At 41.4% G+C, this 15,047-nt stretch overlaps 1 protein-coding gene across 1 annotated transcript in view; it reads right to left on the bottom strand.

Annotated features, from left to right (window-relative positions):
* The window catches only part of fam135b (family with sequence similarity 135 member B), a 68,289-nt gene that overhangs the window by 12,356 nt on the left and 40,886 nt on the right, over positions 1-15,047 (bottom strand). Inside the window, exons 7-10 of the mRNA XM_032534842.1 lie at positions 14,724-14,850; positions 8,220-8,379; positions 4,197-4,246; positions 2,650-2,805 (exon numbers count right to left, since the gene is read on the bottom strand). Of these exons, the coding sequence (XP_032390733.1) occupies positions 2,650-2,805; positions 4,197-4,246; positions 8,220-8,379; positions 14,724-14,850 (493 nt within the window). The remainder of the gene's footprint in view (positions 1-2,649; positions 2,806-4,196; positions 4,247-8,219; positions 8,380-14,723; positions 14,851-15,047) is intronic.

The following is a 15,047-nucleotide window of genomic DNA, read 5'->3' as shown; positions in this document are numbered from 1 at the left end:
TGTGTGTGTGTGTGTGTGTGTGTGTGTGTGTGTGTGTGTGTGTGTTGCCATTCTCAAAATACCTTCGCTACTGGAAACAACAACAAACTTTGAGCTTGCAAGTTTCATGCTTAAAATGGCAAGTTTGAAAGGAAATTTGGATTGCGCATTTAGGCAGGCTTGCTATGTTCTTTCGGGAAATGCTTGTAAAAACTTAAAAGAATATGTTTACGGCATTTACTGTCTACCAAGGACGTTTTGGGACAGATTAGTAGGGATTGCTGTGGACGAAGTACACGCTGCTATACACTTCTAATCAGATTTAACTATGTATCCATCTAATTTAAATAGCTCACGTTATGTATTGTGTAAACAGTTAACTTCATTTCATTTCACGTCCGGAACTTAGCGCCACCCAAGATGACTGAAATTGGTTTGAAGAAATTCAAACTATTTTTCTTCTATCCCAGATTGTATCCGTGGTGTAGCCAGACCTTACTCCACAGCACTGTGGAGATAGGACTGGCAACGCGAGACTATCATAAACTAGACATTGCATGGTCACATTAAGTCAAACATTCAAGGTCCGCACACGGAGGGATTCAAATCCCTTCTTCCGGTCTCTGACACAAGCTTGAACCAAAGGCTAATTCTCCAGCTCCAATTAGCAATCCATCATCATTAAAAGTCAGCCACTGTGACAGGCTTATCACCAGGAACACTCTTTCTGGTGTATATCCACCCTGCAATAATTACAGAATAAGTGTTAATTGAAATCCTTACTCCCCTGGTGGGTGGAGGCTTGCCAATATCCCCTGGGGGTAATCTAATATCAAAGCAAACATGTTCATTATTTTTAGACAACTGAGATGAAACAATGGCACATGTGAGAGCCTTGTGAGCTACTCCACTGTGAAGCACATATTCATATGACACAGCTCAGTGATTGGATAGAAATGTAATTGAAAATCCTATTAGCTCAGCTGGGTTTAAGCTACTGAGGAATATTCAATTTTATTTTATTTTTAGTATCAAATCATAAAAGTTATCTCGAGACACTTTACAGATAGAGTAGACCTTATGGACTTATGGACCACACTCCATAATTTACAAAGCCCCAACAATTCTAGGAATCCCCCCAAGAGCAAGCAATTAGTGCGACAGTGGCGAGGAAACCAGGTCTACCAGGCTCTTGTTAGGCGGTGTCTGACGGGGCCAGTTGGGGGTGTGATGCAAGGGGCAGTACGTCGGAGGTGTGTTTTTGATTCTCGGCGTGTTGCTGTTTGCCAGAAATTAGTTTCAAAAGAAGCTGGAGACAGCAACAAATTTTTTTTTTAAAAACCAGCCAACTCGCTCAGTAGGGGAGAGCCGGGACAGTTGAAACACTTTTTAATTAAACATAATTAACAAAGCGTCTTATCACACGAGAAGCTGTATTTGTCACTAGCAACCTACACTTGTCACCTGTCTAATACAGTTGTATTTTTAGCTTTGACAACCGTTCGGAGTTATTGCAGCAAAAGTGGGACGTGCGTAATGTTTCAATCTTCCCTCCTGGACGGGACGAATGAAACAGCATGCGGGGACGAATGAACATACAGTTTAGCCTATAACCTTCCAACACTTTAAATTTTACTGTATATCATGGATGTACTTCCAAAAGTGTTATTATAGATAGATTGGTGCAGGACTATGCGTCTTTGTGAATGTCTGTTAATAACTAATTGCCTCATCCTGAGCGCGTAAGCGGTTATTGAATATCATGCACTGTGATGACTGGGCTGTTTTTATAGCTAGAACATTAAGTTTTTCTATTTATATCATGTTTCTATTGTAGAAAATGTCATTTCACTAGGTTTTTAATGTGAGACCACTGGACATCCAAATACCGCCCCCCAACCCGTCAGTCTCCATAGATAACATGGGAAACTTGACCCCCCCTACCTGGTGGGCTCAAATATATTTTCATCTTTTTAAAACTGCTTTTCTATGTCTCACCTCCATAAATAATTGTATGAACACAGATATTTGTGCATTTACTTAAAATCCATGGAGTTCCAGCCAGGTCGGGGACAGTTGAAACAGCTGTTTCATCCGTCCTGACACGGACATATGACATTACAGCCTGTTTTGCTTCTCATGTAAACAAGCATGAAATATGAAAGTCTGGGATTGTGGAGAACACTAACTGGTCTACCGAATAAGCATGTAGTCAAACCTTTAAATGAAAAACCCTCATTACTAATCAAAAAATGTGACCGCTAATGAAGTTTACTTTTGACCATCAAACTCGTTTATCGGCTGTAACTCCGTGATGAAAGGAAATAACAGGAAGATATTTAGCTGATAGAAGGAGGTTAACATGCTCTATGTTCAGACCTAAGGAAGTCTGTTATCCTCATGTCTGGGGTCCCTGCGTTCGGAGAAAACTGGAATGTTTCATCCGTCCCGCGTTTCAATCGTCCCGGCTCTCCCCTACTACAAAAAGTACCTGTTAGAAGGTACCAGGGACCTTTTATCGTAATGGAAAACCAAAAAAAGGCGAGTAGAGTCGGGGCGAGGCGAGCAGGTACCATGTAACGCTATATCTGGACTGTGGCTCAGAGAACGCACAGGAACACGTTGGCGTTTGAGCATTGTAAAAGCATGCCTGTGATGAATGACTCTCACCCTGAGTGTGTGATGCTCCTGGGCCAGAAAAGAGAGGATGTGTGGGTTGAGCACAGCGGCCTCCAGGAAGCGGCTCCACAGAGCAGACAGCTGGGAGCACAGCTGGCTCACATCCCTGCTGATCTGCTCCGCTACCCTCTCATGGCCATCCTGCAGCTGATGGGGACAGAGAGGGGGCAGATAAAATAAGAATCCTATAATATCAGAGGGAATGCATCAGTCTTCCAGTGGTACGTTATTCTATTCTAGGATTCTTGGGTTACTTCTAACATATTTAGACCTTCAAACATTATACATTAGTGTCTCGAGTCTGCCTGAAAACTCGTGTTAAACTCATCAGTCAATCAACCCATGCTGTTCTCTGTGGTAAAGGCTGCGTGGTTATAACAACTGGGACATCACACCAGTCCAGACATAGAATATACTTAAGTATTTCAGAGAAATGATTGTTTAATGTCTCAATGACCTAACAAACTATCATTTTCATGATTATGTTTTTATCCATTCTTTTTCAAAACAAAACACGAAACATACAACTCACCACATGAACACAACCCCTCCCCCCTGACCCCCCTCCCCTATGTCGTCCCCACTTCCTTAGACAAAAACTAACGACACAATGAAATAACTATAATATTCCAGACAATACAATAAAATAATATCAAAATAGACAACAAACAGTAACCCAAATAAACTCTGAATATGTGATGGAAGCACACAGTAACTACAGTATATGTCTTTCCACAGCAGATGGCTTCTTAGGAGCCGTCCAGAAAGCTTAAGTACATTCCAAGTTTTCTAGTTTCTCAATCTGGCAATCCGTTTATATGACCTTTAATATATGACAAAATGCCGCCACCCTAGCCATCTCACAAGTCGACTCCTGGATTGACGGCACCCCTTCACTCCTCCATCCTCTTGGAAGAATCTGTCTGGTCATCATTAAACTAGTGTGGACCCAGCTCCTTATGTGCTTATGCATCCCGTTTGAGATTGACCCGTCTCCTAGAATAATAGTTTTAAGCTAAATGGAACCTGGCTCCCTGCAGTCTGACACGTAGGTTGTCATGTATCCCGGTCCAAAATTCCTGGACTTCATCACAGGCCCATAGGACATTGGCGTCTACCGTCTTACATACCAAAACATGGTGTTTAGTCACCAATAATATATTGAAATCACATCTACCCCGTTAACCTAATACCATAGTCTAAGATGGAATCTACTGCCCTACAATAAAAAATGCAGCACCATTCCTTTTTCAATTTATCCAAATTCATCCTGTATTGGCATGCCAACCAAAAAAAGTTTTTCAGCCACACACATCTAGATTAAAGCATTACATTTGTCTGTGCATATAATTGACTGTTTTACACACATGGTACAGCATGTAGGCTAAAAAAGTGTTTATTACTTTCTTATTTAAAATGATGACAAAACAAAAGTGGAAAAAACAACCACAGAGAACCATAGAAATGGGATGTAACAGAAGAACTTGTCTTCCAGGGGGCACTTTAACATGTGTTGATGTCGTGTTGAATGAACGTACCTGTAACTCTATTGTAAGCTGATTTAGAGTTTCTTCTACAGGCAGCACCTCTGTGGAAACAAATGGTTTTTTTTTGCTGAGCTTAGTGTAAAGGGTTGGAACACACTATGCGTGGGTCTGGCAATGCGAGACTAAGGGCCTTTCCCATATCCCGGTTTGTGCCTCCCCGAATTCCTCCCCTCAATTCCCCTCCTCGCGTCTTAGTTCCACCCACAGGAGATCCGAGCCGAGGAAAAGCCTCGAGGAGGGAGTCGTCGAGGCAACGGGCCTTTCACAAACACGAGACGTCTCTGCCTCCGAGCCATCATGAAAAGTGACGTCAGTTTAAAAAGATGAGCAGCGCCACTCCATCAGCTGTCTGTCGTTTTTTTTTCTACGCAGCATTTTGTGATCTCCGTCAGAGCAGCAGAAGTGTTCACGACAACTTCTGTATAGTTACTTTGAATTCATTTCACAACGTGGATGAGAGCGTACGGGGGTCGGACATTTTTATTTGGTGGCCAGTACAACTAAATGCCTAACCTTAACCCTTACCCTCACCATAACCTAATTCTAACCCTAATCCTAAAACCAAGTCCTAACCCTCAAACAGCCCTTTAGTTGTGGGGTCCAGCATTTTGGCCCCCAAAAGTGGTCCGGACCCCACAATTATACTGAGCTCCTGGTTTTTCGACCCCACAAATGTAGTTAAAGGTCCCATGGCATGAAAACTTAATTTTCTTATGTTCTTATGTTTTTAGTACCTAATCTAGTAACATTAGTATGCATTCCCCCAGCCATGTTCCCCCATTAAAGCTTCAGTAGGTAACTTTTGTAAAAATGTATCTTTTACATATTTGTTAAAACTGTCACTATGTCCTGACAGTAGAATAAGAGACAGATAATCCGTGAAAAAATCACGCTCCTGTGTCTCCTCCCTGTGCTCCTACTGCCACTTGCAGAAAAACACCGCTCCCGGTCAGAAACAGCCAATCAGAGCCAGGAGGACTGTCTTAGCAGTGTCAATCACTCTCGTGTACGCGCTGCTCATACCCCTCCCCCGCACAGCGCGTAACAGCTCAAGATTGCTAGTGCACTGCAGCTGTGCTAATCGCGGAGAAACAACTTTTCAGGAAAACTGCCAGTTTCTCGAGTGACACCTGCTCAGAAAACAAAGACGGGCAAACAGAAGAAGACCGAGGATGAAAAGCGAGCTAAAAAGAAAGAATTAAACCGAGCCTAAAATAAAACAAGGGTCAACATCGAAGCGACTTTTTAGAGGTGGAGGGAGCTACGCCTCTTGGAAGGATTCAACACGGATTCTGAGCTAGCGTTAGCCACATTTCTGCTTGACATGTAAGTATCCCTGCTGGATTTGTTTAATTTTTAAAGAACAAGCGTACACAACTAAGATATCGATGGTTACAGTATCACTGGTGATAGCGCAAATCTCATTTAACTCTGTAGCTTGTTGCTAAATCTTACAGTTAGCTTGTAGCATGGCAGGACTGTTGTAGCAGGTGAAGATTAACTTTACCTGCTAACTCCTTCACCCTCAGTATAAGTAATATTGTTTCGATGCCTACATTTAGTAAGCCAAAAGGTGTTTTTGTCGATCACAATAAATGTAGCTATGGTTAAACTACTTTTATTGTGCGCTGTCCCTGTCGACGTTTGGCAAGGCAGAGTTCTACTTTTGATTATTTTTAAACATACACATTTCCTTCCCCCACATGATGTAATTTGTAAATCAAATGTCTGACACACATTCTTTATGCTCCTTCAACAGGTCAGACACAGACACAGAGGCACGTGAAGGAATCGTCTTTCAGTCCAAATCAAAATGTTCAGTATTTCCTCGTGCAGGAGTACTTTGCAAAAAAAGTGATTTATTTACCCATAGCAAAAAAACCTAAGACATATTTCTAAGATGTTGTTATTCCTTGGCTTATTGAGCTTCCTCACTGATTCATCATTCCTACTGAAACTTTACTGTTTTAAATTGATCCAAAAGGTAATTCAGTAATGTATTGTGTAACGTGCTACTTTTGTTCACACAAATGAGCGATTACATAAAAAATAATTTTAAACCCTTTTTATTGAAAAAATTTACAGCACTTTTAATAAAAATATTTTAAATAAGCAAATTTTTTACATAAACTATACCCTCCTCAGAATAAATCCCCTGTATTGTCCATGAGGATGTGGAAAGCATCGGTGGCCCTGCTTACTAGCCTGCGCGTTCACGGCAGGCCCCGCTGTGAGGGAGGAGCTGTGGAGGGGGGGCTGTAGCGCAGCAGAGAGCAAGGGGGAGGGACCTGTAAGGTGTGCTTGTTCAAATTTTTTGGCTAAGTCCACGTTTTCTCAGAACTCCCTACTGCAGCTTTAACTAGAAATGGTGATGGGTGTAAACTGAGCCCTGGGTATCCTGCTCTGTCTTTTTGAGAAACTGAAAGCTCAGATGGGCTGATCTGGAATCTTGTGGTATGTCATAAGGGGCAAGGTTACCCGTACTCCTCTTTCTCTGACTTGCCCGCCCAGGGAATTTGGCCCACCCATGAGAGAAAGACATCATGGCTTTCAAAAAAGCAAAGTGGCAGTTGGTCAAGCCCACACACACACACACACAATAGAATTTTGGGAAAGAAGACTTCAGATACAGTATTAAGGGACCACTAAGGTCTATATAAAAGAGACTTCAGATACGTATTGGGACCACTAAGGTCTATATAAAAGAGACTTCAGATACAGTATTAGGGACCACTAAGGTCTATTAAAAGAGACTTCAGATCAGATTAGGGACCACTAAGGTCTAATAAAGAGACTTCAGATACAGTTAGGGGACCATAAGGCTATATAAAAGAGACTTAGATACAGTATTAGGGGCCATTAAGGTCTATATAAAAAGGACTTCAGATACAGTTATGGGGACCACTAAGGCTATATAAAAGAGCCTCAGACCAGTATTAGGGGACCACTAAGGTCTATATAAAAGCGACTTCAGATACAGTTAGGGGACCAATAAGGTCTATATAAAAGAGACTTCAGATACAGTATTAGGAGACCTCTAAGGTCTATATAAAAGCATCCAAAGAGCACCATGCCATGGGACCTTTAAATGAGCACGCACACACAAGGATCGGCTTTTTATCCGACTATAAGCTTAACGTCTACCACCTTCCACCCACCTGAATGGATTATTTTCTGAGATTTAGAAACCTGCATGGACAGTTAACTGGTCCTAGGCTGTCGCGGCAGGCGCCGTTGCTTTTCAATGTATTAACCTACACGTGTTTTTCCATAACGGTTTACTTCAATGATTTGAGATGCTGCTTTAAAAAGTTTCCAATGCGCTCATTAATGCCACTGCAGTTGATATCCACAGATATTTAAGCAGGAAGACTAACTGGGAACTTAACAGAGGAATCACGACTAGGCCTTTTGGAAATAATCCGGATAATAATTGAATTGCTGTTTCTCGAGCGTCTCTCAGGCCATCTTACAAATGAAGCTGTCTGTCTGACAGCTGCTCTGCTATGTTCACCTTTTTAGAGAACGTTAGTAATATTTTCCCCGTTGATTGCGTATTATTTCACCCACCCGCTATTAATCAGCATAATAATTTGTAAGATCTGATCGGCCCAATCGATAACGTTAGATTAACCACGGAGCCGCGGATATGCTCGCTCTCTCTGTCCCCCCCCTCGTTTTCTCTCTCTTTCTCTCCTCCTCTCGCTCTGGCACGCCTCTATGTGTACATGCGGCGGGTGAAAAGTCTTCTACATCAGTGTATCCTCGATTTTAACATACATCAGTGCCTCCTCGGTGCTCGATCCTCACTCCTCGATGACGTCCTTCAACATGACACACTGAGAACTATTTTTAGGTCACAAGCCGGAAGATCAAGGAGTCGAGGGGGTACAAGTTTAGGAAATGGGAAAGGCCCTTATTCTACTTAATAGACCTTAATTTTAGATATTTTAGATATTATCAAGGACCAAAACAAAAAGTGTGAATGCAGAGCTTCCCCCCCCCCATGCTCACCTGAGTCTAGTGGAGTCTGCTGGAGCTGTGGGATCTCCTTCATGAGTGCATCGTGGTAGGTGTGCAGGCCCCTGTGTGCGACCAGCAGGAGGCGACAGAGCCTCCGATGCCACGTATGAGCTCTCTGCAGGCAGTTTTCACTGGGCACGTAAAAGCTCCCCTGCAGAGACGGAGACACACAGGAACCGTCAGCCGCTATGGCTGTCACCTCTCAGCAAACGGCCTGCCTTAATAACAGACATGTACACATACTTTTATAGCTCAAGTACACATGTAACACTTGTATAGGCTTGTCGCTGACCTGGTGTTAAAATAAAAGGAGCGTGTTTCTGAATGGGAACGAATAAGATCATTACTTAGAAGATCAAATAGGAAAACAAATGGCCCCTAAACACAGCTTGCTGCGAAGCTGTAAAAGCAGATCAATGTGTCCGAGGAGGATGTAAGGCATCCCTGCTACGAACTTTTAAAAGTTCACACGTATTGGAAGTGGCCCCGGAATCCAAGGCGGTTCCACGTTTGTCCAAGGCCTGACGGTTAAAGGGAACAATAAATTGTGGACATAAAGTGTTGGGTAGTTTTTTTTCGGACAACATACAAAAGAAGAAATAAAGAACTTAAAATGCAAGACATAAAAGTAGTTCATTATGAAAAAAGAAAAAGCAAGATGGAGCAAATATATAAATAAATACTCTTGTCAGGAAGGAAGGAAGGAAGAAGCAAAATGCTCTTCACATTTTTTTTTTTTCAATGTCCAGCCTTTAACGTCTTTAATTTCAAAAATAATAAAAGTTGCAGATCAAATTTGTTGAGCAAAAATCACACAATGAAAAATTCCCAAAGCTAAAGGAGGCAAGTGGCTTGATAAGGAACGTTAAATCCAAAATAATTCCCGTAGCTGAAACACAGCCTGCCCCTGCTTTGGTGTTGTAAATATCTGCTGCAATATGGACCATGTCTCCAGTAGATGGCTCTCTAACAATGCACTACAAGTATTAAGTGGATTCCACCATTGCAATTTAGAATGTGTTGAGTTCAGTGGTGGAAGAAGTATTCAGATCCTTTACTTAAGTAAAAGTACCAATACCACTCTTTAAAAATACCCAATAATATAAGTCCTGCATTGAAAATGTTACATCAGTAATAGTATGTAAGTATCATCAGGAAAATGTATTAAAAGTACAATTTCTCAATTCAGAAAAAAATCTTCACATTTTAGAAACAGCTGTGTGTTAAATGGTCTAATCATGTTAGCTGGACTTACAGGCTGTTATTTTGTTGGGTTGTTTAATTTAGAATGAAACATCACATTTCATAAACGACAGTTTTTTTTACGTGCAAAAATCTTAATATGTAAAGGAACTAAAGCTTTCAGATGAATGTAGTGGAGTTAAAAGTATAATAATTCTCTCTGAAATGTAGCGGAGTAGTAAAAAGTGGCATGAGAAGAAAGTACTTGAGTAAATGTACTTAGTAAATGTACTTAGTTACATTCCACCAGTGGTTGAGTCCAAATTGCCACCCATTCCCACTGCATGTACACGGCTGTGTAATCATGTCACTCACTCTGTTCCTGAAGAGCTAATAGCATTGTACCCAGACAACTAGCATAGTAGCAGCTGTCCTGGTCTGGAACAGGGATCTTTAACCCTCGTGTTTCTTCCCGTCAACATTGAAAATCAACACTTTTGTTGATGCTTTTTATCGATGTTTTTAACTTTTTCTTATGATTTTGTCCCATTTTTCAACACCTTTGACTCATTTTTCAATGTTTGTCACTTTTTTTGACGTTTTCAACGCTACATAACACTAACTTATAGGAAATCAAACCTAATGTTTGAGTTAAAAAAAGCAGAAATCAGCAATTATTTAGACTCTAAAATTAAAGGAATGTATGTTGATGGATAATCACAGACTGGAATATGTCAACTTTTATTCAATACTATTTCAAAACCACTTCAATTTGTTTTCCAAATGCTATAAAACTGAATAAGACGCTCCAAAATGAATGAAAGTAGAGATTTGTACTAGCCAAAGAGTGTTGTGTAGAATCAATCATGTTATTTTGGGTAAATAAACATTGATATAGGAAAACGGGTCAATTTGACCTGAGGACAACATGAGGGTAAAACTTGACCAGTGACTAGGGCTGCTCGATTGTGGGAAAAAAAAAAAATTACGATTCTTTTTGGTCAATTTTGGAATCAAGAGTTTTTCAAACGGTTACTCATTGTTTTTTGGAAAAATGTGAATTTAAAAAGACTGTGAAACAGTTTATCAAATCAACTTGAAATGTGTTATTTCTCTTAATTCCTTTGCTGTTTGACATTTTTTTTGTCTTCATTTAGAACACCAGATAAAAGAAGGGCCCTATGTGAACCATCTAAGAGCACGACGTGGAGCGCCTGGTGCTGGTGCGTTTAGGGCCTGTCCAAATCCACCGTAATATTTTTATTTTGAATCTTTTGCATGTGTGTGTGTGCTGTTGCACGCCCCTGTGTGTGTAACAAGCATGGTGTGCGCGCTGTGCATGAGCCTAGGCACATTTTACCAATGCGCTGTTAAAATGACAATGAAATGCTGCGTTATTGTCTTTGGACCAGGTTTTTGTCGGTCAATGGCACGATCACTTCCCGCTGCCTCACAATAGCAATATGCACAGAATGCACCTGAACACACCTGTAAGACCAGCACGCCCATGGGTGCAGGTGCATTTGCTATTTAAACGACGTGGGCGCTGGCTTTTTGGGATCGTTATGAGCCAGAAATTGTAATTGCGATTCAAATTTGGGTTAATTGCCCAGCCCGACCAGTGACTGCCCTCGTCCGCTGGTCTGCTACCCAGCGACACCTCCTCATGTCTGAGATCTTTTGCCAGCGCCAGTGCGGCTCTGAGCTTTGAAAGGCATGTAATGCCTGAGTATCTAGGGATGTACTATAATTTGCCCCTAGCAGGTAAAGTCTCCAGCCCTATCATCATACCTGGTTGTGTGCTCTGTAATTGCAGCAGTATAGTGTACCCGAAACCAGGAAGGAACATCTGTATGTTTATTTCATAATTCTTTTGACCTTTTATAGAGGCCTGCCCGGATCAGTCAGCAAGTGAGCGGCGGAGAAAAATAGCTATTTTTCACTATGAAGTAGTCATTATCCTGAAAAACATAGTTTCTTACTGCGCTGACAATATCCAGGATGGCCTTCAGTCCTATATTTCACCCGCCGTAAGAATTTATGCTTTTGTTGATGCAGTTTTTGCAGTCCCCCATCACACTGTGTAGTGGTATCTCTGCGTCCAATCGCTGCTGCTGTTAAAGAAGTTTTTAGTTGGCGGAGGACAGCATATTTGACATGATTTCTGCATTATTATAAGCATGAATTATTTCCACTAAAAAGACCAGAGATTATCAGGTGTATGCCTTCTGACAGCTTCACTTTCCTCTCAAAACATCATTTTATGCTACGGAAGCAGGGGTGGAATGTAACTAAGTACATTTACTCAACTGTACTTAAGTACAAATTTGATGTATTTGTACCTTACTTGGGTCGTTTCTTTTCATGCCACTGTCTACTTCTACTTCACTACATTTCAGAGAGCAATATTGTACTTTTTACTCCACTACTTTACTACTTTACACAAAACACATGTAGTTTATAAAATGTGTTGTATTATAAATTAAACTACCCAGCAATATAGCAGTCCAGCTGAAATGATTAGACCATCAAATACTTAAAGATCGTTTCCACTTTCTAAAATGTGAGGATTTTTCTACATTGAGTCCTTTTACTTGTAATACTTTAAGTACATTTTCCAGATGATACTTAGATACTATAACTTGAGTTTTCAATGCATGACTTTTACTTGTAACTGAGTATTTTAACAGGGCACTATTTGTACTTTTAGTTAAATAAAGGATCTGAATACTTCTTCTACCATTGCACGGAGAGAACTTTTTTTCCTTCCTTTTGAGATGCAACAGCTGATATCATTGGAAATGTACGACGTGATTTTTTTTCTCCTTCCGGAAATAAGATAACACTTAGAGGCAATGCTGTGGTGTTAAAAGGGAAAGTGCTGAATACGTAGTTCAGCCGCAGATAAAAAGCTCTAAATAAATAAAGGGGAAGGAGGAGACGGTGTACATTTCACCTGCAGCTATGTGGGACGTGGTGCTTGCGAGCTGAAGTCATTATAGTGATCAAACGAAACCCCCCTGCTTGGCTAAACGCAGAGCTTATTAAAGTGCCTAGCCAGGGGGGTGGGGGGATGAGTAGAAATGTGTGTGTGTGTGTATGGGGGGGGGGAGCAACCAAGGCACTCATAAAGATTTAAAGTGTAGAATGAGACGTCTGCAGGGACTCAAGTGATGCATGAAAAAAGGGAACTAACGCTTTTACAACTGTACATAAGTTGGAATAATTGGCAAAAAGCAAGTGAAAACTACAGACGAGAGATGATAGGTTGAAGAAAATGGCTACATGGTTTACAAAATGCAAATGTTGCAAAATGACGTGCAGTTCAGAAAAGAGGTTCTTTTCATATGGACCATATGTTTCAAGGCTACAGGCTACCACATGTAAATTCTAAGCAGGTTTTGAGTATAGTATGTTGACACTAGCCTGGTCCTACCAGACTCTGGTCCATTAGCCCGGTCTTACCAGACTCTGGTCTATTAGCCTGGTCCTACCAGACTCTGGTCCATTAGCCTGGTCCTACCAGACTCTGGTCCATTATCACCGGTCCTACCAGACTCGGGTCCATTAGCCTGGTCCTGCCAGACTCTGGTCCATTAGCCCGGACCTACCAGACTCTGGTCCATTATCACCGGTCCTACCAGACTCGGGTCCATTAGCCTGGTCCTGCCAGACTCTGGTCCATTAGCCGGACCTACCACTCTGTCCATTCCCGGTCCTACCAGACTCGTCCATTAGCCTGTCCTACCACTCTGTACATTAGCCGGTCCTACCAGACTCTGGTCACATTATAACCGGTCCTACCAGACTCTGGTCCATTAGCCTGGTCCTACCAGACTCTGGTACATTAGCTTGGTCCTACCAGACTCTGGTACATCAGCCTGGTTCTAAATCAAGCTGTCAAACTATTTTAATTTTTCTAAGCTGTGAGCCGCTCCTGAATTTCCTTATTTTATAATGCATTGTGGGAACATTTTCCAAAGGACTTCCATCTTCTGTTATGTCTACTTTCTTTTCTCACATTTCCTGTGTGAACACACTGCATACAGTACTCAAAAACTTGATAAGAATTGGTTTGTAGTATGGATTTCGAACATGCCGTATTTTCCTTTTAATACAATGCATATGGAATGGGGGAGCTCACAGCTGCAAAAAGTTAAAAAGGAGAAGGCTATCTGAGCTTTGCAAAGCTATAAAGTCTGGAAACAGGGGAACAACTGGCTCTGTCAAAAGATAACAAATACACAGATCAGCACCTCTAAAACTCACTGTTTAATATGTTATATCTCGGTAGGTTAATCTGTACAAAAAACATAATTTAAAAATAATTTTTACCCGGAGTTACATACTGGAACTATTACTTGAATGCGCACAGTGAGTATTTCTTCCGTTTTGTATTTCCCTAAATGTCAAACTGTTCCTTTAACTCAAGTTCCACTCAATAGCTTTTTTTCCATTGGGGTTCAGATATAGTTTACTGTGAAGATTGGTATATAAATACAATATGTGTACTAATAATACTGCATGTACTCTGCAGAACAGATTGGATTGGCCAAACTAGAGAGACAACACCTGGAACATGATGTCACTTCCTGAAACTGAATTATCACTTGTCCCAGACCAGTCAATGCAAACCAGATCAGACTATGTGCCAAGTTGGTCTAAGGAGCTTTCTAAAGTAAATAAAGTACTACTGCTACTTCACAAATACTGCTCTGAGATCAACTGTATGTTGAAGGGATTAAAGGGTCATATTCATAACAATATTGAGTTCCTATAAATTAAGACATACTGTGTATAATCATGATTAATAATTACGATAACAGCTATTTCATTGTCATTGCAGTCATTATGCAATTGTGCAGCTTAACTACACTGTACATGGGCACAATGGAATGAGATGGAGGGGACAGGACTACACCATCATGTCCTGTGAGAGCTGCTATCCCTTCCAGATGCAAAGAACAGAGCCCACATGCCTGGGCAGGTGGCTTAATCAGATTTTATAAATAAAAAAGCCACGGTGCAGTGCAGTAATTATCTGTGTGTTGGCCTCTGTAAGACTCCACGGAGCCCCAAGAAATTACAGATTCGGAGGGACAGCCAAGTCTAACTAAATCCATCGGCCTCTGTCCTCAAACCAAGATCACATTTATGTCATTGCTTGGCATTTATCTGCATGCTTACAAAGGAAAAAGGGAGCAACCAGCTGAATGGATCCTGGCTCAGTTTTAGCTGCTTTTTTAGCTTTTTGAGATAAAACAGGCTTTGACTGTGTGTGACTTTCTATTTGAGCGCTAAATGTTAACATACCTCAGAGATGACAGGCTTGCAGTAGCCAGCTCCGAACACAAGGTTCTCTACAGACACGGCAGATGGGCCGCTCGGGCTGTCTGGCGAGCCCTTCCCCAGCCAGGAGCCCTTCCCTGTACGTGCAAAGCTGCAGAGAGAACAGGAAGGGACACATGCAGGGACAAACCATCAGTTTGTGTGAAGGAAGACAGATAAGCTGTGAGACGAGAGCTGCCACTGTTCCAATCAATCCTGTAGTAATCTATGTAATGCAGGGCTTAACACTGAGTATATGATGTTGACTGCTGAATTAATCGTTTAAGTGTTTGGATATATATCCATTCA

Source organism: Etheostoma spectabile, chromosome 14, assembly GCF_008692095.1.
Source record: "Etheostoma spectabile isolate EspeVRDwgs_2016 chromosome 14, UIUC_Espe_1.0, whole genome shotgun sequence".
Lineage (NCBI taxonomy): Eukaryota > Metazoa > Chordata > Actinopteri > Perciformes > Percidae > Etheostoma > Etheostoma spectabile.
This window is presented reverse-complemented; position numbering and strand designations above follow the sequence as displayed.